Source organism: Choloepus didactylus, chromosome 3 (genome assembly GCF_015220235.1).
Source record: "Choloepus didactylus isolate mChoDid1 chromosome 3, mChoDid1.pri, whole genome shotgun sequence".
NCBI lineage: Eukaryota > Metazoa > Chordata > Mammalia > Pilosa > Megalonychidae > Choloepus > Choloepus didactylus.
In genome coordinates this window covers 101,092,721-101,118,461 of record NC_051309.1, presented here as the reverse complement: position 1 = coordinate 101,118,461, position 25,741 = coordinate 101,092,721, and the positions used below count along the sequence as shown (strand labels likewise).

General features: G+C 38.3%; 2 protein-coding genes across 4 annotated transcripts in view; one reads left to right on the top strand and one right to left on the bottom strand.

Moving 5' to 3' along the window:
* The window catches only part of GRID2 (glutamate ionotropic receptor delta type subunit 2), a 1,659,435-nt gene that overhangs the window by 155,017 nt on the left and 1,478,677 nt on the right, over positions 1-25,741 (bottom strand). The window lies entirely within an intron of this gene.
* On the top strand, positions 22,418-25,259 carry LOC119529654 (disabled homolog 2-like). Its single transcript, XM_037830267.1, has one exon. It carries the CDS (start codon positions 22,576-22,578, stop codon positions 24,883-24,885), a length of 2,310 nt encoding a protein of 769 aa, XP_037686195.1. The 5' UTR covers positions 22,418-22,575; the 3' UTR covers positions 24,886-25,259.

Sequence of the window (25,741 nt, the reverse complement as noted above, 5' to 3'; positions counted from 1 at the left end):
AGATTAATCCTGTTTTACCAGATGAAACAGCAATGGAATGCCATGAAGTAGTTGGCTTGGAAGTTCTAATTCCTTGCATGACTGACTCCCACTACCCCTCTTTTCTTCCGGTCCTATAACTAGACAGAAGTTCCAACAGGCACTAATAAGTGAGGTACAATGTGTGACCCTTGAGGAGGTACACTGCACTCCAAAATAACTGCATGATTTTTCCAATTTATAGAAACAGAAATCAGGGGAATATGTGTGGGAATGGATATTAAGGGTGTGGGATAATGGTGAAAGGAATATGAAGTTGGATCAGGCCAAATTTATTGATATCGGCTCATTAAGCAGAGATTCTGGATTCTATGTTGAGGCTCAAGGGGTTAGAAACGGCTCTAACAGTTTGGATGGCTGGCTGAAGCATGGACAAAATGTGACCTATCTTGCCTGAAGTCAAAATGCCAGAACTTCCCTGGTATACTGTAGATAAGGGGACACAAAGGCTTAGAGGCAATGGAATGTTAGTGTTATCATGTAAGATCTGCTCATCCTTCCCTCAGCTCCCTCCAGGAATATCCAGAGGACACACCTTTCATCAGGAATGAAAAATAAATTTGTAAGACTAACTTTATCATCCCTGAAAAGTTATGTAGTTCTGCTCGCTCTTCTTGGTAGCTCAGAAATTACTGTGGGAACTGCTGTTACTGAACTTGGATCCTTAAACACAATGGGGAGGATCAGATCTCGTGTTGGCAGAAGCAAAGTGGCAGTACTTAATCAATAAAGACTAGGTGGTGTGGCTACTATAATGGATGCAGATTCAAAGCAATAATCAAAATAGCCTGACTCACTCAGACCTATGGTGCTGGCTAGTAAATCATGAGATACTTAGAAGTAAAATAGATGGGAAGTCTACTCAATTCTCATTTGATATGTATAAGCATAACAGTTCTAGGTCTAACTTAAATTACAAAAACAGAGAGTCATGACCCCTTAATCAATTCTAAGACTTGGGACAGTTTACAGACCCAGAGCCCCTTGAATGAAGGGAAGGACTTGTACCCTTGGGGAAGGACCCTACTACACTGAATAAAATTTATACTGCTAATTTTCCTCCCAATCTTCCCCAAAGAGACCTACAGCCTTTTATTCTGTGCATTAGGGAAAAGGAAATGAATGGGCATTTGGGGGACTATTAGACACCAGCTTGGAAGTGACATTAATTCCAGAAGATCCAAAACATCACTGTGGCCCACCAGTCATAGTATGGGCATATAGAGGTCAGGTGATCAATGGAGTTTTAGTTCAGGCCCACCTCACAATAGGTCCAGTAGGTCCCCGGACCCATTCTTTGGTTATTTTCGCAGTTCTGGAATGCATAATTTGAATAGACATACTCAACAACTGGCAGAATCTCCACGTTGGTTTCCTGACTTGTGAAGTGGGGGCTATTGTGGTAGAAAAGGCCAAGTGGAAGCCACTAGAACTGCCCCTACCTAGCAAAATAGTAAATCAAACATAATACTGCTTTCCTGGAGGGACTGCAGAGATTAATGCCACCATCAAGGACTTGAGGGATGCAGGGCTGGTGATTCCCACCACAGCCTCATTCAACTCTCCTATTTGTCCTGTGCAGAAAACAAATGGATCCTGGAAGATGAAAGTGGATTATCATAAACTTAACCAAGTGGTGACTCCAACTGCAACTGCTGTTCCAGATGTTATATTATTGCTTGAGGAAATCAACACATCTCCTGGTACCTGGTATGCAGCTATTGATCTGGAACATGCTTTTCTTTCAATTTCTGTTAGTGAAGACTACCAGAAACGGTTTGCTTTCAGCTGGCACAGCCAGCAATAAACTTTCACTGTCCTACCCCAGGGGTATATCAGCTCTCCAGTCCTATGTCATAAACTAGTCTGCAAGGATCTTGATCATCTCTCCCTCCAACAAGACATCACACTGGGCCATTATATTGATGATATCATGTTGATTGGACACAGTGAGCCAGAAATAGCAACTACTCAAGATTTATTGATGAGGCATTTGTGTGTCAGAGGGTGGGAGACAAATCCAACAAAAATTCAGGGTCCTTCCACCTCAGTGAAATTTTTGTGTCCAGTGGTGTGGGGCATGTTGACATATCCCTTCTAAAGTAAAGAATAAGCTGTAACATTTGGCCCCTCTTATAAACAAAAAAGAGGAACAATGCCTAGTTGGCTTCTTTGAAATTTGGAGACAATACATTTCTCATTTGGGTGTGCTACTCCAGCCTATTTACCAAGCAACCTGCAAGCTGCTAGTTTTGAGTGGGGATCACAACAAGAGGAGGCTCTGCACTAGGTCAAGGCTGCTGGCAAGCAGCTCTGACACTTGAACCATATGATCCAGCAGATGTAATGATGCTGGAAGTGTTCATGATAACTAGAGATGCTGTCTGTGGCCTTTTGCAGGCCCCTTCCAGCACACACCCATACGATTTTGGAGAAAAGCCCTGCCATCCTTTGCAGATAACTACTCTCCTTTGAGTAAAAACTTCTGGTCTGTTACTGGGACTTAGTAGAAACCATGGACCACTAAGTTACCATGAGACCTGAGTCACCTATTATGAGCTCGGTGCTGTCTGACCCACCAAGCCATAAAGTTGGGCAAGCACAGAAACGCCCCATCATAAAATTGAAGTGGTATATATGAGATAGGGCTTGAGCAATCCCTGAGGGCACAAATAAATTATGTGAGGAAGGGCCAAATTTTTCATGGCCCCTACTCCTGCTACATTACCTTCTCTTCAACAGCCCACAGCTATGGCCTCTTGAGGAGTTCCTTATGAACAGTTGACTGAGGAAGAGAAAACTGGGGCCTGGTTTGCAGGCAATTCTGCATGATATATAGGTACAACCTGAAAGTGGACAGTTGCATCACTACAGCACCTTTCTAGGATATGCCTGGAGGATAGTGGTGAAGGGAAATCCTCCCAGTGGGCAGAACTTTGAAAAATCTACCTTGTTGTTCATTATGATTGGAAGAGAAATGGCCAGAGGTGCATTTATATATTGATTCATGGGCTGTTTGCCAATATTTCAGCTGGATGGTCAAGAACTTAGAAGAAACATGATTGGAAAATTGATGAAGTCTGGGGGAGAGATATGTGGATAGACCTCTGTGAGTGGGCAAAAAACAAGAGAATATTCGTACTCCATGTGAATGCTCACCAGAGGGTGACTTCAGCAGAGAAGGATTTTAATAATCAAGTGGAGAGATAGTATGACTCATTCTGTGGATAACTTTCCCCAGCCACTCCTGAGATTAAGCAATGGGCTCATGGTGGTAGGGATAGAGGTTATGCAGTACTATGGACTTCCACTCACCAACGCCAACCTTGCTACAACCACTACTGAGTTCTCAATCTGCCAGCAGCAGAGACCAACTCACAGCACCCAATATAGCACCATTACCTGAGGTGATCAGCCTGCCACTTGGTGGCAGATTGCTTACATTGGACCACTTCCTTCATGGAAGGGGCAGCATGTTGTTCTAACTGGAATAGACACATACTCTGGATATGAGTTGCCTTCCCTGCACCCAAGGCATCTGCCACAACTACCATCCATGGACTTACAAAATTCCTTATCTACCATTATGGTATTCCACCTGGCAAATGATCAAGGAACCCACTTCATGGCAAATGAAGTGTGGGAATGAGTACATGCACATGGAATTCACTTGACCTACCTTTTTCCCCATCATCCTGAAGCAGCTGGATTGATAGAATGGGGGAGTGGCCTTTTGCAAACTCAATTACTGTGCCAACTGGATGGCAATACCTTGCAGAACTGGAGCAGTGTCCTCCAGGAGGCTGTATACGCTCTAAGTCAATGCCCACTCCATGGTGCTGTTTCTCCCATAGGCAGGATTCATGGGTCCAAGAACCAAGGGGTCAAACTGAGAGTGGCACCACTCACTATTATCTCTAATGATCCACTAGGAAAATTTTTGCATCCTGTTCCTGCAACCTTAACCTCTGATGGTCTACAAGTCTTAGTTCCAAAAGGAGGAGTGCTTCTACTGGGAGATATGATTTCATTGAAGTGGAAGTTAGGACTGCCACTCATTCTCTTTAAAATCCTCATGCCTCTGTATCAACAGGAATTACATACTGGCTGGGGTGAGAAATGCTGATTATCAAGGGGAAATAGGACTGCTACTACACAATTGAGGGAGAGGAGTTTGCCTGGAATACAGGAGATCCTCTAGGGCATCTCTTAGTACTATCAGGCCCTGTGATTAAAGTGAGTGGAATACTGCAGCAACCCAATCCAGGCAGAGCTACTAATGGCCCAGAAACTTCAGGAGTAATGGTTTTGGTCATTCTACCAGGCAAAGAAACATGGCCAGCTGAGGTGCCTGCCGAGGGTAAAGGGAACATGGAATGGATAATGGAAGAAGATAGTTATAAATATGAGCTACAACTCCATAATCAGTTACAGAAACAAGGACTGTAATACTTATAATTCTTCCTTGTTTTGACTATGTTTGCGCATATACTAAAGCAAATATCTTTGTTTTCTTTCCTATCGTAACCCGTTATCATATGACATAAGTTGCATTAGTTTCATGTTGTAGTATTTAAGTTATAGGATAACAAGTTTAAGATTAAATGTTACCCAAGGACTTGCAACCTATTCTGGGGAAAGTTAGTGTATTTCCAGTTGTACGCAGGACAGTTGAGTATTAGGTGAATATATGACTGTTATTGTTTTCATTTAGAGATTAAGTATGTTTTAAGGAGATGTTAAAAATCACAAGGGGTGGACTGTGATGGTTAAGTTGATGTGTCAACTTGGTCAGGCTATGGAGTCCAGTTGTTTGGTCAAGTAAGCACTGGCCTGGTTGTTACTGTGAGCATATTTCCTGGATTTAAATCATCAGTAAGTTGACTGCATCTATGACTCATTACATCTATAATCAACTGAGGAGATTGCATTCAACAATGAGAGAAGTCACATCCAAACACTTGAAAGGCTTAAAAGGAGAAGTGATGGTTTCAGCAGTTAGAAGGGAGACTTTCCATCTCTAATTCAGCCAGCCAGCTTCTCCTGGGGAATTTATCAAAAGACTTCATCAGAGTTCCCAGCTTGCAGCCTGCCCTGTGGAATTTTGACTTGCCTATTCTCAGAGTCACATGAGCCAATTCCTATTAAAAAATTCTCAGGTCTGCTTTCTTAGAGAACCCTGACTAATAAAGCAAGGATGCACTGATTTTAATTTGTATCTCCACATCCTAAGAAAGAATCCATCACAAAAAAAGATGTTTGTTCCATTAATTAGAGTGAATTAGTGACTGATGAATGAAATGTTTCCATTTTTGTTACAAATAAACTTAGAGCATCTGAAACCAAGCTGGAATTTGATCATCATTTGAAGTTTACTGATATTCAAAAATAATTGTATTAAGATTTTGTGTTTCCTTCTTTTTTACATTGATGCTGCAGGTCCATTTTCAAAAGTAGCTATGTTTTCTAGGAAATTTTTTTGATAAATAAAGTTAATTAAAAAAAAAACACGGTGACATGCAAATCCAGAGGTTTCTTGAGGAACAGTAAATGTACTTTGGTAGTGGGGCCTCAGAATAGATGTGACCCTCATGGGAGACAAAGTTGAAAATTTAAGAGGAGACATCTCTAAGAACATATAGAAAATGTAGTATATCCAAAAACCTAATGAATGTGAAACCCAGTGCATTCAGAATTAGAAAAACCAGCTTTAGAGAGTACTTTGTACATAACTAAGGTGCTAAATGTAACAACAAACTAACTGATTTTGAGGTGATGGCGCTAACTGGGTGTGAAGCAGTTCTTACTGCTCTCCATGCACTAGCATTGTGAGAAGAACAGAAGAAAAATGTATATAAAAGCCCCACCTTAAAGTGAGCCTTGGGGTCAAGCTCGACTCCTCTTTCTTTCAAACCTCTCATTCTGCCTGCTAATAAATTCTTCCTCATATTCAGAATCAGACCACTTCACATCCTCTTTATTGCTGCCATCTTGTTCCAAGCCACTATCATAGATGGCCTGGATTATTGCATGAGCCTCCTAATTGGGCTCTCTTTTCCACTTTGCCCACTGCAGTTTGCCCATAACAAAACATCCACTGTAATCTTTTTAAACCTTAAGTCAGAAAGCATCATTTCTCTGCTCAAAACTTCCAGTGCCTTTTCATCTCATTCAAATTAAAAGCAAGGTCTTGGCATTGGCTTCTAAGATTGTACATGATCTGGCCCTGGGCTAGATCATGATTTGACTTCAACTCTTACCACTCTCCCATTTGATCATTTTGCTCTGCCTCCTTGCTGTACCATGTCATTTATGCTTCCACTTCAGCACCTTTGCGTTTCTATCCCTTCTGTCTGAATGCTCTTCCACCAAATATTTTCTTGATTCCTTCCCTGGCTTCCCTTCCCTGGCTTCAGGTTTCTGCTCACATGCCACTAAATTAAAGAGTCTACCCTTGATAATTATAGCATCTTATATATATATATATATTAATAATAACCTACAACTCACCCCATTCATTTTCCTCCTTACTTTGCATGATTGTCCTCTGTAGCTAACACTAACAAACCACACACACATATATATATATCAAATATATGATATTTGATATATTCTTTGTGTTCTTCCACTAGAATGCAGGTTCCATAAAAGTAGGATATTCTTAAGCAGAAATACCTCTTTTATAACCAGTGATGTATGAAAAAGATTTCTCCATGTAGCATAGACTAAAGTTATCTTTCATATTTCCTCAGTGAGAGGGCATATGTAACCACTTTTTATATAAGGAATTTTTTTAAGTGAGTTCACTAATTCATTAGAATTTTAGATTGTCTTTTGAAATATAAGTCAGGGAAACTAAGGAAATAATTTTTCTAGCCATGAATTGAATTATAAAAATGGTAATACATACATACTACCCATAGACTGAGGTCTATATAAATGCCCTTTCCATCATGAAACAATCCCCCATCTTTCAACCTACAGTGTCCTCTAACTCCTTTATATTCCAACTGCATTTTGTTGTATCTTGTGGCTCTTACCCCAAGGTTATGATAATGTGAATAGGCACATATGTTGTAGGAGAGAAAAATATATTTATTTTCTAAAATGTTTTCAGAAATTTGAGTGTAGGAAATCTATCTCATTCTTCTTTGTATGCCTTGCATTTTATACAAATTCAAATTTGCTGAATAAATAATGAATGAAGAAATAATTGAGAATATAATGTGTGTGTGAGAGAGAGAGGAAGAATAAGAGAGACTGACTGATTGATTGGAGGGAAAGTATGTCTCGTCTGAGAAGATGAATGATAAATTTCTGGGCTGAGGTCTCTTTGATTGAGTTGATTTTTTTGGAAAGAGGAGTCTGCATAGAGGAAACTTGTGTTTAGGCACCAGGGTGAGAAACAGAGGGTGTTAAGGACAGCACTGCCTTGAGCTCTGTATGAAGGCCTCAGTTAGAGGCTTTTACCCAGAGAGGTAGAGGGCAGAAGCAGACAGAAGTGGTGCACTTACAGAGCGGAGAAGTGTGACCCAGTTCAGGAGAGCAGCTTTCTTATTTGGGATGCAGCATGGCTCAAGCAAGGGTAGTGAGGACCGTGGAAAAATTGCCTTTGCTTTGCCTTTCAAGGGTTTGCATCCTTTGTATGAATGTATATTCTTAAGGTGAGTTTTGGCAGCTAAAATGCCACTTTCAAGCAGTTTGGGGGGACACTAGCAAGGAAGACCAAAGTGAAAAATCTTGAAAGAACTGTTCATGGAGCACCCAAAATGTTCATGCGAAAAACTGAGGGAAGGCTGGAGGACCATGAGCCAGTGAACTTGAAGTTCTTATAGGTGATGTGACCTCACTAGCACACCCCAGTTGGTGAGGCCCATAGAAATTTGGTTTACAATCATATGAGAAAGCCACTTGGTGGCAAACTCCGAGTAACAGTTAACACCAAACCAAAACACATTTCACAATTTGCCTGGTATTTGTTCTGTGGCTATCTGTGGCAGCTTACTAAAGCACAGTGATAGCTCCTGAATCTGTATAAGTGCAGAGAGAAACATGTTTCTAAGGGACCTGCCTTTCATTAATGAAGACTGAATCTTTATTTAGGATTTAAACAAGCTGTGTGTTCTCAGTTAGTTAAGTGAAATCTTTCATGTTTTAGGGACCACTTAGGTAGAATATAATTGCTTTATTTTCTGAAGAAAAAGCACTCTTTTCCCTATGTAAGGGATTAGTTTAATTTGGTATTACTGGACAAAGAAATTGAAGAGGCAGCACTTTTTTTGGGTGAGTGGATTTTTTTTAAAAACCATTTTTATTTTTCTGTTCTAATATCAACTCTCATGCTACTAAAAATATTGTCTACATAAAAATGAAGAAATTAGATGTTCCTTTCTTTTCAAGACAGCTTGGAAATACCCTGTTACCTTTTTCCAACTACCTTTCTAGCCTGGCTGAGCCCCAGCAAGATTTTGGAGCTCTGACTCTCCCAGTGCTTATTTATCTGTTTTGAAGAAATGTCTGAGGAACTTCCTTTAAGAACAGATTAAGATTGAGCTTTTCCTATTGCAAGAAAGAAAGTCACTGAAAACTCCAAGAGATGTCTTATTTATTTTCTTCAACAAATGTTTATTAAGCATCTGTTATGAGGCAGGCAGTGTTCCAGGCTATGAGTATACAGCCATGAACAAAACAGGCAATAATACCTACACTATGTGGGAAGGATAAAGATAAGCAAATGCATACTTAATATTTATGTCAGATGGCAATATTCCTCTGGAGGACAATAAAACAGGGAAGGGCAGTGAGGAATACCAGGGTTAGGAGGGTAGGCTTGTAACCTTAAGTAGTTTAATCAGATATGACAACAATGAGAAGGTGACATTTTAACAAACAACTGAAAGAGATGAGGGAATAAGATATTTAGAGATCTAGAAAAAGGAAAAGAGCTTTTTAGGTCTTGAGGCAGGAATCTGCCTGAAGGGTTCCATAAACATCAAAGAAGTCAGAGTTTCCAGGGAACAAAATGAGCAAGGGGGCGAGTAGAAGAAGCTGAAGTCACAGCCCACAGGGAAAGGGCTGGTAAAGTGGGGAGGACAGATGCTGTAGGGCCATTGAGATAAGGTTGCTTTGGGTTCTGAATTAGGTTAAGTCGTTGGAGAACTGTGAACAGAGCTAAGTTATGATTCACTTAGGTTTTATAAGGATCACTTTAGTTGTTTTATTGGGGGTAGAATGCAAGGGAGCAAGAGTTGAAGCAGGGTTGCTGTCATTTCTGACTGCATGTGCCAGTCTGAATGTATTATGTTCCCCAAAATGCCATTATCTTTGATGCAATCTTGTGTGGGCAGAGGTATTAGTGTTGATTAGATTGTAATTCTTTGATTGAATGTTTCCATGGAGTTGTGACCCACCCAACTGTAGGTGATAACTCTGATTAGATAATTTCCATGGAGGTGTGGCCCTGCCCATTCAGCCATTCAGCATGGGCCTTGATTAATTTACTAGAATGCTATATAAGCTCAGAAAGAAGGAGCGAGCTTGTTACAGCCAAGAGAGACACCTTGAAGAATGCACAGGAGCTGAGAGAGGAGCTGCAGCTAACAGAAACATTTTGGAGAAAGCAAGCCATTTTGAAATATGACCTGGAAGCAAAGGAAGAAGACGCCAGCCACGTGCCTTCCCAGATAACAGAGGTGTTCCAGACACCATTGGCCATCCTTCAGTGAAGGTACTCTGTTGCTGATGCCTTATCTTGGACACTATATGGCCTTAGGACTGTAACTTTGTAACCAAATAAAACTCCTTTATAAAAGCCGATCCATTTCTGGTATTTTGCATAATGGACAGCATTAGCAATCTGGAACACTGACTATATGGTATTTTGTGGGGTCAGTTCCCTACTTTGTTTCTACATGTCTGTGATAGTTTTTTTTTTGTTCAGACTCTTTACATGGATGTTTGTATAGCAGATTACAAAGATATAGGTAGTATCTTTCTCTTGGTTAGAGGATATATTTGTCTTCTGGTCAGAATAATAAAGATAATATCTCCCTATGCAACAAAGATTGGGCAGGTTTACTAGGAGCTCCCTTATAAGTTTGGGATTTTCCTAAACCCACCATGTGATCAGGAGCTTTCTGAGCCTACCTCTGCATTCCTTCTATGAAAATTGGGGCCAAGGGGAACTGGTACAAATATGCAGTTCACACCACCATGCCCTGAATAATAAAGTCCTTTGTTTCTGAACCAGGAGTCTTGTGTCTTTTACCAGCATCTATGAAACTGTGTCAGGCTAACTTCACAGCTTGTAAGTAGGATACAATCTCAGATGCTTCACAAGTCTTGTCATATTTATAATTTTATTTGTTTCTTAAAATTTTTTAAAAGCTTTTGCTTACAAGTTAGGGAGTAGGTGCATGTCTGTTGGCCTATTAAATAGAGAGTATTTTTTACATTCCTTGATAGGACCCTCAACCAATGTAATGTTATTTTTATGACAATCATTCCAACACATGGATGATATCCACCTGAATTAAAATAGTGCCTTCCTCAGAACAAAAATGAACTTTGAGGTCATTACATTGAGCAAACTTAGCCAGAAATAAAAGGACAAATACCATATGTTCTCACTAATATGAACTAACATTAATGAGCAAACTTTGAGAGTTAAAAGCTGATAACACAGGCTATCAGGAGATAGAAAGAGGGTAGAGATTGGCTGTTTGGTGTTGGAGGACTACAGAATGTTCAGCAGGATTGACTGTATAGATCCAGAAATAGATAGTATATTACTGTGTGATGGTAGCACAATATTGTAAGTACACTGAACAAAGATGTCCATGAGTAAACCTGAAAGACGTGGGGTAGGGGCATGTATGACACCTGAGGTAAAGATAGAAGATAAAGACTGGGACTGTTTAACTTAGCGAAAACTGGAATGCTCAATGATTGTGACTAAATGTACAAATATAAAACTGTTCTTGCATGCAGGAGAACAAACAAATGTCACCCATGCAGACTGTTGGAAAAGGGATGGTATTGGGAAAAAATACAATCAAAGCAAACTGGAGTATATGGTCAACAGTAACATTGTAATATGCTTCTGTTAAATGTAACAAAGGCAATATACCAAAGCTAAATGTGTATGAGAGGGGGATATAAAGGAGGGATATGGGATTCTTGGTAGTAGTGTTGTTGTCTGACCTAACTATTATATTGTATTCTATGATATTTTATTTTTCTTTCTATTATCTTTTTTATTATTCATTAAAAAATCTTTTTGTCATAGTAATCAATATGTTTAAGTGCTGACTGTGGTGATAAATGCACAACTATATGATGATGTTGTGAACAACTGACTGTATACTGTGGATAATTTTATGGTATGTGAATATACAATTGTAGGAAAAATATAAATAGGGATAAAAATGCTGGAGAAAACATGGAGAGAGGGATGTACTTATTTACTGCTGGTGAGGAGGCAGAATGTTGTAGCCTTTCTGGAGGACAGTGTAGTGGTTCCTCAAGAAGCTAAGTATGTGGGTGCCACAAGGTCCTGCAAAATCATTATGGGGTATATACTTGAATGATCTGAGAGCAGTGACATGAATGGATATTTGCACACTGGTGTTTATGGAGGCAGTATTCATGATTTGCAGTGGGTGGAGGTGGCCTAAGGATACATCAACTGAGGGACAGAATGGTGAACTGTGGTGTGTATATACAATGGAATATTGAGCAACTGCAAGAGAGAGTGAAGCTGTGAGACACACAACGAGGTGAATGGATCCTGTAGACAGCATTTTGAGTGAAGTACACAAAAAACAAAGGCAAACATTATAATGCCTCACTAATATGGACTAACTACAATGTGTAAACTCAGAATTGAATCTTAGAGCATAGCCTAACAGGGGAAAGATTACTGTAAAAGTCCCTAGATTGTAAGTTCTTACAGCAGTCAAATCTATTCCTGAATTGTAATGTCTATCTCCAAATTCTGAGATGCTGAACTCTTTGTGTATAACTTGATTGGTCTCTGGAACTTTGGGTATCTGTGTGACACCTGAAACTCAGAGCTAGAGCTCAGCAGATACGAATGTCAGTACTAGCACACACAGCAACTATTTAAAAAGCTGAAAAAGAGTCCAGATGTCAATTGGAGATATGACTGAAGCAGATCTGGTTTGGACTAGGGCAAATCAGGCCAAAGGGTAAAGGACAATACTGACTGTTTTAAAACTTCAACTTCCATGTGAGACCAAGGGAAGAGATGTTTATTTGTGCAGGATCTATATTTTCTAAACAATTTAACTTGTACACTCAGTTTGTTCAAACACCATAATTACATGGAGCTTTGAATGGGAAGTGAGATCCAGTAGGTTTGCTTAGGTTAGTGTGAAATAGCAATGTATCTCAAAGTAATTTGAGCAGAGAATAAAGATATATATGCAGGGCCCCCCTGAGGAAAATGTGCAAGGATTGGACTTCCTCACCTGAATTGTTGCTGATGTCCTCACAAACATTGATAGCTGACAGTTTGGTATGCTGAGCCCTCTATCTTGGGGCTTGCTCTTATGAAGCTCGTTACTGCAAAGGAAAGGCTAAACCTGTTTATAATTGTGCCTAAGAGTCTCCCCCGAGCGCCAATTTGTTGTTCAGATGTGGCCCTCTCTCTCTAGCTAAGCCAACTCAGCAGATGAACTCACTGCCCTCCCCCCCTATGTCGGATCTGACTCCCAGGGGTGTAATTCTTCCTGGCAATGCAGGATATGACTCCTGAGGATGAATCTGGACCTGGCATTGTGTAAATGAGAACATCTTCTTGACCAAAAGGGGGATGCAAAATGAAACAAATAAAGTTTCAGTGGCTGAGAGATTTCAAATGGAGTTGAGAGGTGACTCTGGTGGGCATTCTTACACACTATATAGATAACCCTTTTTAGGTTTCAATGTATTGGAATAGCTAGAAGTAAATATCTGAAACTGTCAAACTGCAACACAGTGGCCTTGACTCTTCAAGATGATTGTATAACAACGTAGCTTACAAAGGGTGACAGTGTGATTGTGAAAGCCTTGTGGATCACACTCCCTTTATCCAGTGTATGAATGGATGAGAAGAAAAATGGGGACAAAAACTAAATGAAAAATAAGGTGGGATGAGGGGAATGATTTGGGTGTTCTTTTTTACTTTTTTTTTAATTCTTATTTTTTCTGGTATAAGGAAAATGTTCAAAAAATAGATTGTGGTGATGAATGCACAACTATATGATGGTACTGTGAACAGCTGTAAACCACAGATGATTGTATGGTATGTGAATATATCTCAATAAAACTGAATTAAAAAATAGTATCTTCCTTACTTTCTTTTTATCTCATTACAAAATTATAGAAAATATTCTTTTTCCTGACTTTAAGCACTGTCTTGAGTATAAAGCTTTTTTAGGCAACTACACGTGCCTACAGGCAAGTCAAAATAACATCATTTAAATGTAGTTTCACTTAAAGAAAAAAATGTAGTATAATTTGAGAAATAACCATAATTTTACATATATAGGAGTGATTTTGACCAAGATAGTACTCTAATTGACATTAAAACACTGAGTAAATGTAGTCAGAAACACAGGATTCCCCTGCATTTCAAATGAGAACATCCTTTGTTAGAAATAATTCATATGAATAATGTTCTCAAATCCATCTCTAATTATCTAGAATACTCATTTTTTTTTTTTAAGGAAAATATCCAATCCTAGGTCAGACACTATTATCATAACAATGCTGGCAGTCATGTAAAATAATGAGTCATGTTAAAGCTATTTTGTTAGTAAATCAGAGATTCTATTATGAAAAGAAGACATTAAAACCTTAATTTTAAAACATACTGTACAGAAGAGTCAGATTGAAAATTCTTGATCACGTTTTCAATTTGAGAACTAGCCCTCATATCCCCAGTACTGAGCCCTCTTAATAGTGAAGACAAATTTAAAATTTAAGAGAAAGGAATGGAAATTCCCATGGACGACTCAGCTATGTTTGTGTCTGCACTCTGCCTTCTAAATATTCATGATATCTCCTTTTCTTGATGTCTTATTCTAGTCAGTCAATCATCTAGCGCAGAGAAATTTATGGCAAAATGCAAAACCTAAAAAAATCTATAAATGGAATTTATCCTCCATTTTTAAGACATGATGTCTAGCAAATTAAATTATTTTCTTTTAATTTCACAACTTTCTATCTGGCAAATTGAGTCTTGGTGCTAATAATATTTTTATTAAATATAATATGATTAATGCATTTTAAAAAGTTCAGAAAAGATTATTAGTAATTTCTGGATGACTATTTAATCTGTATTTATCAGCCTGTATCCATAAAGGAGAAAGGTGTGATAACTTTTAGTAACAAGAAATATTCTTCTAGCACCATCTCCACCTGTAAGTATGGGACCTCCAGGCTCTTCACAGTTTCCTTTCAATTAATTTTGGGAATCACCTGAGCAAGTCTTATAAGAATCCCTGGCTTTGAGCTGCCATGTGGCTCCTTTGCAATTCTCCATTCCTTGGCATTTTTTGCGTGATGCTAAGGCCTTCAAAATCTTGGAGCCTGAAAAATGCTCCTCCTCAACCCAGTTGTTCTTGCTTCTGCTGCTAAGTTGCTATAGGCTGAATGGCATCCTCCTCCTGCTAGGGCTGGTACTAACGCTGGGCTGGTTCTGCCTTATGTCTGGTAGTGCCCCCGTTTCAATGTTTGGAATCTCCATAGAAGTCTGAATACCTTGTTTATGTAAGCTATTCCCTGTTAACTGGTTCCAAAGCTTCATTAACTTGTGCTCTCAAGTTCTAACACACACTTTCAGTAAAAAATAGTTATTTCAGCTCTTATATTCAATTTCTCTATTAAAAAACATTGAAGATAGAGCACTGTGAAATTCTAAAATTGCTCTTCCCCCTTGATAATGAAGACATTGCTATTTGGCTGAGCATACTCATCCCTTATGACTAATTCCTTCACTGGAGGTAACTCAGAACCTGAAGGAATATAATCATGGTGACCCACGTCACCAGCCTTCCAGACTAGTGATAAGGTGTAGTGGTTAAATGCATGGACTCTGGAGCCAGATGGGGTTTGAATCCCAGCTCCATCACTTAGTACTTATATGATCTTTGGCAAGTTGCTTAACCTCATTGTAATCACCAGTGTTTTTATCTGTCATATGGGGTAGTTGTAAGGATAAAAGGAGATAATATATGCAAAGCTCTTAAAATAGTGCCTGACCATCATATGCTCTATATAGGCCTTTGCTAATAAAGTTATTAAGGTGGAATTATTATTTAGTATTTCAGTAGTTCCTATAATCTTATAACAACTTCTGGATATATCTGTTTAATTTTTATTTTCTCTATTTCTGAATCCTTTTATTCATCTCAGTTTACTGTCATCATGTTTCAACTTCCTACCAACTAAAGGTGTTGGACTCAGTCCAATAGGCTAATCTAAAGTGATAGGGTTTATCTCATGCTCTAAGAGTGATAAAAAATCACTTATAAAAGTTACTCTAAGATATAAGTGACAAACAAAAAGCATTGATTTCTGCTCCTGAACATCCCTATCATGATCAGTAGAAGGTAGAAGCAACAACCTTTTTGTACAGGATCCCAGTGGAAGTAGAAATGAAATGGTCCATTTCAACTCAACACACATTCTAAAAAGATCCAAGTCACTGACTTGGTACAAATGAAGTTCCTTTCTGCTTCAATTCAATTACACATGAACATCCTGATTGCCCTCAAAAGTAAATTGGCAGCTGTATTATGTTCCCCAAGAAATTTGTACCTTAGGCAATCAGATGTTAGACTTCCACCCTCAATGTAGCTTCCAGATATTCCCCCAAGGAGAGACCTAAGTACAACATTTTGAATAAGAACTCAACCACAGAAAACAAACAAATAAGAAGAGTATTCTCACAGGTGTCAATCAAAGAGTATGCAGTATTTACTTTTTTTTGTTTTTGCACCCAGGGAAGACTATGGTAGGATGCATATAGTCTCACCAACCAATTACTTCCAAAACTGGATACTTATAGTAGAGAAAAATGTAATGATTTTGTGGAACTCCTCATCCATAAAGATAACACTAGTTCCAAGTAATTTGGTCGGTCTATATACAGCTTAATATCAGTATTCACCATACATCTGTTAAAACATGTACAGTGATCTAAGTATTAGATAAGATATGCAATATTACAAACACACTAAAGTATTATTATAATTCTTATAAAAATAAATTAAAATGAGTTTCTACCAATTTACAAAAAAAAAGCTGGAAACAGCATAGGGTTATAAGGAAATATTATATGTAAAGGTTTAAGAACATGGATATCCCTGAAGACAGTACTGGCTAAAGAAGAATTCCATATCCTTAAAAAGGTGTTTGTCCATGTACACTTCCCTAGGTAGAGCAAATCAGATGCCAGACTTCCTATACACACCACAGAGCCAAAGTACACCAATTGATAATATATTGGCACCTTTTCCCCTCAGGGGCAGTAAAACATGCGTGATAAAAATCACACCCTCAGAACTACCTAAATAAAGAACTGATTATTCAAGCTTTTCTGAAACACTGGATACTGTAAAAAGGTCATAGAAAAATTGAACTTCTTGTGGAATAGTCTATTGAAATGACTGATAAAATTAGTTGTTTCCCTCTACCAGAGAAGTCTATTATGGTGTGGTAATTATAAATCAAACATGGGGAGGGAGATGCATATCTGGGAGTGTGGAATGTGGCGAGTGGTGGTGTGCGTGCATGTGTGTGTGTGTGTACATCTATGCACACATATGTGGTTACAGATTTGTGTAAAGTGTGATGTGTGAAAGTAGATGAGGAATTATAAGTAGCAAGTCTGTTAAAATCTTGATTATCTGTTTATTGGTGATTTGCCTTAAACTATGCACTCTACAGATGATATTTTCTGTTTTATTTGCATTTTGAACAGGCTAAATTTACTTTATTTAGTAGCTTACATTGCAAATATCTGTAGTAGTTCCAAGCTGACATAATGATTTATCAAAAATGCTAACTGGGTTAATTAATGCAAATAAATTAACTAAAGCATTTTAGGGGCTTTTCTTGTCCCATATCTTCATGCTTTAAGGTACTTGTTAATTTTCATGTGTCCACAAACTATGGGATATCAGGAAGGCTGGAAATATTTATTCCTTCAATAGAAAATGAATTTCAAGTGTTCCCTCATATTAAACTGAATATATTGATCCCTTCTAATGCATTAATTAGAAGAGACATTCTTCACTAGAATGAATATTGACTCTAACACACAATTTTTTCCACAGAAAGAAATAATTGGCTCTTATAAGCTATTATTATTATAAAATCATTTCAATAAAATTGCTAATGTTTCAAATTGGCCTGGGTGCACTGAACATAAGATATATATTGAAAATGTTTTTATATTATATCCCGTGTACTCTCTGAACTATCTTGATTTTTTTATTTAAAAATCTCATAATCTCAAAATTTACTTTTACATTCTACAGGGCATGTCTTTTAATAATTTTTAGAAAAATTATTTATGAATATTATAATTATGTGAATGCAGATGTTGCTCATATTTTTCTAAATATTGTCTGAACTCTATCAGTGTGTATTTCACAGTAATTACTTTTCTGATCATAATTCTGCCATTATGCTAATAGACAGATGGTGACTGAAGAATCAATAAGCACCAAAAATGCCTTTAATATTTTTAAGAAGTAGTTCAGGATGATGAGTAGGTGAGAGGATGAGGTGGTTAAAGATGTTTAATCTAGAGTTTTGTCTATTTGTTAGTGTTTATTTTTCTTTTTACTTTTTTTCTCTTTCTTTCCTTGTACTTTTTTTTTCTTTCTTTGTTTCTTGTTCTTGGGCTGGCAGATTGAAGAGCAAGAGACCTAGATCTTAAGAATTACCACAATATGATATTCAGAATATCCAGTCTTTGACAAATAATTACAAAACATTTAAGAAGACAGAAAAGAATGGCCTGGTCACCAATAAAAGAATTTGACAGGAACTATTCCAGAGGAAGCCCAGTCTGTGAAATTAGTAATTAACAATCTTAGATCAACCCTCTTAAAAAAATCAATTAACTAAAAGAAAACATTGAAGAAGAACTAAACAAAATTAGGAAAACAATATATGAACAAAATAAGAATTTCAGTATTGAGATAGAAATTATAAAAAAGGACAAAATGGGAATTCTGGACCTGAAAAATATAATAATTGAAATTAAAAATTCAACAGAGAGGTTCAACAGCATACTGGAGAAGGCAGAAGAAAGGATCAGTGAACTTAAAGATAACACAATTGAAATCACCCTGTCAGAGGAGCAGAAATAAAAAAGAATGATAAAATGAACAGAACTTGAGGAACCTGTGGCACACTGCTCAGCATACCAATTTACACATCATAGGTGTTCCTGAGGAAAAGAGAGAGATAAAGGGGCAGAAAAAATATTTTAGGCAGTAATGACTGAAAACTCCCCAACTCTAATGAAATATCCAAAAATACAAATCCAAGAAGTTCAATGAACAAAAATCAGGATGAACACAAAGGGATTCATTATAATCAAACTGTCAACAGCCAAGGAAAAAGAATTTTGAAAACAGCAAGAGAGATGCAACACATTATGCACAAGTGATACACAATAAGATTAGTTACTGATTTCTCATTAGAGAACATGGTGGCCAGAGGGCAGTAGAAGGACATATTTAATGTGCTGAAAGAAGAAAGACCGTTTTCCAAGGATAATATATCTGGCAAAGCTGCCCTTCAGGGAGGGAGAATTACCAGATAAACAAAAGCTGAGGGTGTTACTGGATCCTTTAAGAGAGTTCACAATGGAGTGAATCTGGAAATCAGTAACAGAAGAAAAACTGGAAATTTTACAAATATGTGGAAATTAACACATTCTTAAGCAATCAATGGGTAAAAGAAGAAATTACAAGGGAAATTAGAAAACATTTATAGACTAATGAAACTATGGAGACAGTATACAAAAACATGGGATTCAGTGAAGGCAGTATGTGTACGAAATTTATAGCTATGAATGCTTAACTTACATAAGAAGAAAAATCTCAAATTAATAACTTAACCTCACGTCTTGAAGAGTTAGACAAATAGCAAAGTAAACCAAAAGTTAGAATAAAGAGGTTATGCTGGCTTGAATCTATTATGTACCCTAGAAAAGACTATATTCTTTTAATCCAACCTTGTAAGGGCAGACCTATTGTTGGTGGGACCTTTTGATTAGGTTGTTTCCATGGAGATGTGATCCACCCATTCAAGGTGAATTTTAATCCTTTACTGGAGTCCTTTAAGAGAGTTCATGGAGCGAGAGAGCTCAGAGAAGCTAGGATATATCATCCAGAGTTTGCCCCCAGGAGAAGCAAAGAGAGAAGCTAAGATAGAAGCCTGGAGATTTCATGGAGAAAGCCATGGAAACCAGAAGCTAAATCCAGGTGAGAATCAGCAGACTATGGCCATGTGCCTTCCCATGTGATAGAGGAACCCCAGATGCCATTGGCCTTTCTTCAGAGAAGGTATCCTACTCTTGATGCCCTAATTGGGACATTTTCATGGCCTTAGAACAGTACATTTGTGAACTAATAAACTCCCATTGTAAAAGCCAATCCATTTCTGGTATATTGCATTCTGGCAGCTTAGCAAACTGAAACAGAAGGAAATATTTAAGATTAGTATAGGTAAATGAAATAGAGAAAAGCACAATTCAGAAAATCAACAAAACAAAAAGACAAACCTTTAGCCAAACCAACAAGGAAAAGAAAGGAAAAGACACAAACATTTTAATCAGAAAAGAGAATAGTGATAGAAATAAAAAGGATTGTAAGAGAACACTATGGGCAAAAGAATCTTTAAGCAACAACAACAAAACAGCTGACAGAACCATCCTTCTCAAAGCTCCAGAAAGCAGTTAAAAGGGCATATATGAAAAACACACAACTATTATTGCATTCAATGGTTAAAGACTGAAAGTTTCACCCTAAGATCAGGAACATGACAAGGATGCCCACTGTCACTTGTTATTCAGCATTGTACTGGAAGTTATAGCTCGAGCAATTAGGCAAGAAAAGAAATAAAAGACATTCAAATTGGAATGGAAGGAGTAAAATTTCACCTTTTGCAGACGATATGATCCTATATATGGAAAATCCACAACAAAGCTTCTAGCTATTCAATGATTTCAGCAAAGTAGCAGGGCACAATCAACATGCAAAAATCAGTTCTTACACACTAGGAATGAACAGTCTGAAGAGGAAATCAAGAAAAAATTCCTTTTACAACAGCAATTAAAAGAATAAAATATCAGCACAGTACTGTGAATGTAATTAATACCACTGAATCATACACACAAAGTGGTTAAAATGGGAAATGTTGTGTTATACATATGTTACCACAATAAAAATTTTAAAAATTAAAATTAAAAAAAGACATAACAACAACAAAAAAGAATAAAATATCTAGGATAAATTTAACCAAAGATGTAAAGGACTTACATATGGAAAATTATTAAACATTTGCTAAAAGAAATTAAAGAAGACATAAATAAACAGAAGGACATTCTCTGTTTATGGATAGGAAGACCAAATATTGTTAAGATGTCAATTCTACACTAAGTGATTTGCATTTTTAATGCAATCCCAATCAAAATTCTAACATCTTTCTTTTCAGAAATGGAAAAGCCAATCATCAAATGCATATGGAAAGGCAAGGGGCATCAGTAAACGGAACCATCATGAAAAATCATGAAGTTGGATGACTCACACCTCTTGATTTTAAAAATTATTACAAACTTACAGTAATCAAGACAGCATGGTACTGGCACAAGAACAGACATAAAGACCAACAGAATTGAATTGAGAGTGTAGAAATCAACCCTTACATTTATGGCCAATTGATTGTGAACAAGGATTCAAAGGCCACTCAATTGGGAAGGAATAGTTTTCAACAAATAGTGCTGGGAAAATAGGTTATGCATATGCAAAAGAACGAAGGTAGACTCCTACTTCATATCTGTGATGGTTAGGTTCATGTGTCAACTTCGTCAGATGATGGTGCCCAGGTTTCTGGTCAAGCAAGCACTGGCCTAACCATTACTGCAAGGACATTTGTAGCTGGTTAATAAACCAGAAGGCTGACTTATTAAATCATCAGTCAATTGATTACATCTGTGGCTTATTACATCAATGAAGGGCATGCCTCCTGCAATGAGAGAAATTCAGTCAGCTGGATTTAATCCAATCAGTTGAGGACTTTTAAGGGAGAGAGAACTTTCACTTCTTCTTCATCCAGCCAACCTCTCCTGGGAAGTTCATTGAAGACCTTCACTGGAGTTGCCAGCTCATTGCCTGCCCTACAGTATTTGGACTTTTGCATCCCCACAGTTGCATTGGCAATTTTATAAAGTCTCATATTTGCAGATATCTCCTGTTGCTCCTGTTTCCCCAGAGAACCCTAACTAATACAACATCATATGCAAAAGTCAACTTGAAATGGATCAAAGACCTAAATATAAGAACCAAAACAGTAAAACTCCAAGAAGAAAGCACAAGAAAACATCTGCAGAACCTTGTATAAAGCAATGATTTCTTAGATTTTCCACTAAAAGCATGAGCAACAAAAATAAAAATAGATAAATGGAACTTCATCAAAATTACAAACTTTTGTGTAGCAAAGGACTTAATCATAAAGGAAAAGACAACTGACAGAATGGGACAAAATATTTAGAAACCAGATATATGATAAGGTTTTAATACACAGAGAACATAAAGAAATCCTAAAACTCAACAACAAAAAAAGAAACAACCCAATTAAAAAATGGGCAAAGATTTGAATAGACATCTCTCAAATAAGATACACAAATGGGCAAAAAGCATATGAAAAGATGCTCAACATCATTAGCCATTAGGAAAATGCAAATCAAAACCACAAATAGATACCCACTAGAATGGTTAAATTTTTTTTTTAAAAATGGAAAATAACAAGTGTTGGAGAAGATGTGGAAAAATAGGAACATTCTTTCATTGTTGGTGGGAAAGTAAAATGGATCAATAGTTTGGTGGTTCCTCAGAAAGTTAAGTATAAAATTACCATATGACTTGGCAATCCCATTTTTAGATATATACCCAAAAATTCAGAGAAGGGATTTAAACAGATATTTGTACACTGATGTTCATGATGGCATTATTCACAGTTGCTAAAATATGGAAGCAACCCAAATGTCCATCAACAGATGAATGGATAAATAAAATGTGGTATACACATACAGTGGAATATTATTCAGCCATAAAAAGGAATGGAGGCTGCAGCCTGGAGGCTCCGGGGACGGAGGAGTCATGCTCGTATCGCAGAGGCGCTAGCTAGCATGTGTCTGTAGGGTATGTTCATTTGAGACTTCTCCACCGGAAATCACCTGGTATCACTAAGTCTCCACTAAAGCCAGGGTTTGCTGCCTAATTTCTTGCCATGTCGAACGAAGTAGAGACGAGTACAACCAACGGTCATCCTGACCAACAGGCTGCACCAAAAGCCCCATCAAAGAAGGAAAAGAAGAAAGGCTCTGAAAAGACAGATGAGTATCTCTTGGCCAGGTTTAAAGGTGATGGTGTGAAATACAAGGCCAAGCTAATTGGCATTGATGATGTGCCAGATGCAAGAGGGGATAAAATGAGCCAAGATTCTATGATGAAACTAAAGGGAATGGCGGCAGCTGCTCGGTCTCAAGGACAGCACAAACAAAAGCTCTGGGTCAACATTTCGCTATCCGGGATAAAATTAATTGATGAGAAAACTGGGGTAATAGAACATGAACATCCAGTGAATAAAATTTCTTTCATTGCTCGTGATGTGACAGACAACCGGGCATTTGGTTATGTATGTGGAGGAGAAGGCCAACACCAGTTTTTTGCCATAAAAACAGGGCAGCAGGCCGAGCCATTGGTCGTTGATCTTAAAGATCTCTTTCAAGTTATCTACAATGTAAAGAAAAAAGAAGAAGAAAAGAAAAAGACTGAAGAAGCCAACAAAGCAGTAGAGAATGGCAGTGAGAACCTCCTGACTCTTGATGACCAAACTACCAAATTGAAATTGGGTATTGACCAGATGGATTTGTTTGGGGACATGTCTACACCTCCTGACCTAAATAGTCCAACAGAAAGCAAAGATATCCTGTTAGTGGATCTAAACTCTGAAATCGACACCAATCAGAATTCTTTAAGAGAAAATCCGTTCTTAACAAATGGCACCGCCTCCTGCTCTCTTCCTCGACCGAAGCCTCAGGCATCCTTCTTGCCTGAAAATGCTTTTTCTACCAATCTCAACTTCTTTCCCACCCCTAATCCTGATCCTTTCCGTGACGATCCTTTCACACAACCAGACCAATCGGCACCTTCTTCGTTTGATTCTCTCAAATCTCCAGATCAGAAGAAAGAGAATTTGAGTAGCTTGTCTACTCCACTGAGTAATGGGCCCCTGAATGGTGATGTTGATTATTTTGGTCAGCAATTTGACCAAATCTCTAACCGGACTGGAAAACAGGAGGCTCAGGCAGGCTCGTGGCCCTTTTCGAGTACGCAGACACAGCCAGCAGTGAGAACTCAGAATGGGGTATCTGAAGGAGAACAGAATGGCTTTCATATCAAATCTTCCCCCAACCCTTTTGTGGGAAGCCCTCCAAAAGGACTGTCAGTACCGAATGGCATAAAGCAGGACTTGGAAAGCTCTGTCCAGTCCTCACCACATGACTCCATAGCCATTATCCCACCTCCTCAAAATACCAAACCAGGAAGAGGCAGAAGGACTGCTAAGTCTTCAGCCAGTGACTTGCTCCCATCAGACCTCTTTGCTCCTCCCGTCTCAGAATCTCCAGGCCAGATGTCACCTACAGGACAACCTGCAACCCAACAGACCAACCCTCTGGATCTCTTCAAAACAAGTGTTTCTGTCCCAGTAGGGCCCCTTACGGGTCTAGGTGGTGTACCAGTTACACCCCCTCAGGCAGGACCATGGAACCCCCCACCATCCTTAGTCTTCAATCAGTCCCCTTCAGTGGTCCCAGGAGCTATTGTGGGTGGTCAACCTTCAGGATTTGGTCAGTCGCTTATTTTTGGCACAAGACCAGCTGTTCCAGGTTGGAACCAGCCTTCATCCTTTGCAACCTCAACCTCCCCTCCAGCCTCTGCTGTTTGGGGCCCTTTAGCATCTGTGGCAGTTAACGCTTGGCCCTCAACAACCTCCTTAGGGAATCCTTTTCAGAGCAATGTCTTTCCAGCTCCTGTGCCAGCCCAATCCTCTTCTATGCTCCCTTCTCTTCTGGTCGCTCCTCCTCAGCCACCTCCTAGAACTGCTGCTGCCCAGGACATCTCCAAAGATGCCTTCACTGCCTTAGACCCACTAGGGGATAAAGACGTTAAGGAAGTAAAAGAAATGTTTAAGGACTTACAACTGCGGCAGCCACCTGTACCTGCAAGGAAGGGAGAGCAGTCTTCCTCTGGGACTTCCAGTGCTTTCTCCAGTTATTTTCACAGCAAAGTTGGCATTCCTCAAGATAATGCAGACCATGATGACTTTGATGCTAATCAATTGTTGAGCAAAATCAATGAACCGCCAAAGCCAGCTCCAAGACAAGGTGCCCTGCCAGTTACCAAATCTGCTGATAATGCATTTGAGAACCCTTTCTCTAAAGGTTCTTTCAGTTCTTCACCACAAATCCCTGTGGCTCCTCAACCCACAGCTCCTAATGTATATAGGGATCCTTTTGGAAATCCATTTGCATAACTTCTGAACTTGGTATGCTGACGATCCAGAGGAACAAAAAGGTTGGCTTTTTTAGCAGTCAAGGACAAAGCTAATAGCCAGATGCGTCCTGACCTCTGCCCTTGTTCCAGCTTTGACATATTATCTGTTGCCTTATTTCTTGCTGCCTCTTGGACCTGTAAAATGCCTTTCACTTCCTGTCTAGGTTAAAGCTAAACTGAGTCTGTGGCTTTAAATAAATTCAGAAGCTCAACTCTCTAGCTTAAATGTAAATGCAGTAGTTTCCATACTTGAGCCCTTGCCTATTGTGTCCGTAGAACCTTCTAGAACACTCTACCATGTACCCTCTGATTGGGAGATGCAGCCACTACAAACCCCTCAGATCATACTGTTTTGAATAAATCTTCAAATCTTTACCAAAAAAAAAAAAAAAAAAAAAAAAGGAATGGAGTTCTGATACATATGACAACATAGAAGTACCTTGAAGGCATTATGTTGAGTGTAATGAGTTATACACAAAAGGGAAAGTATTGTATTATCTCACTAATATGAAATAATTGGAATAAGTAAATTAATAGCATCAGAAACTAGAATACAGGTTATCAGGGGCCTGGGTAGGGTTGAGAATTGGAGTTAATGCTTAATTGGTACAGAATTTTTGTTTAAGATGATGTAAACTTTTGGTAATGATGATGGTAGCACAACATTATGAATGTAATTAACACCACTGAATTATATTTGAATGTGGTTAAAGAGAAATTTTAGGTTGTGTAGATGCCACTAGAAAAGCTAGTTTTTAAAAGTCATATGATCATGCAACACAAACAGTGCACTCTAATGTAATCTATGGACTATATTTAATAGTAGAATCATAATA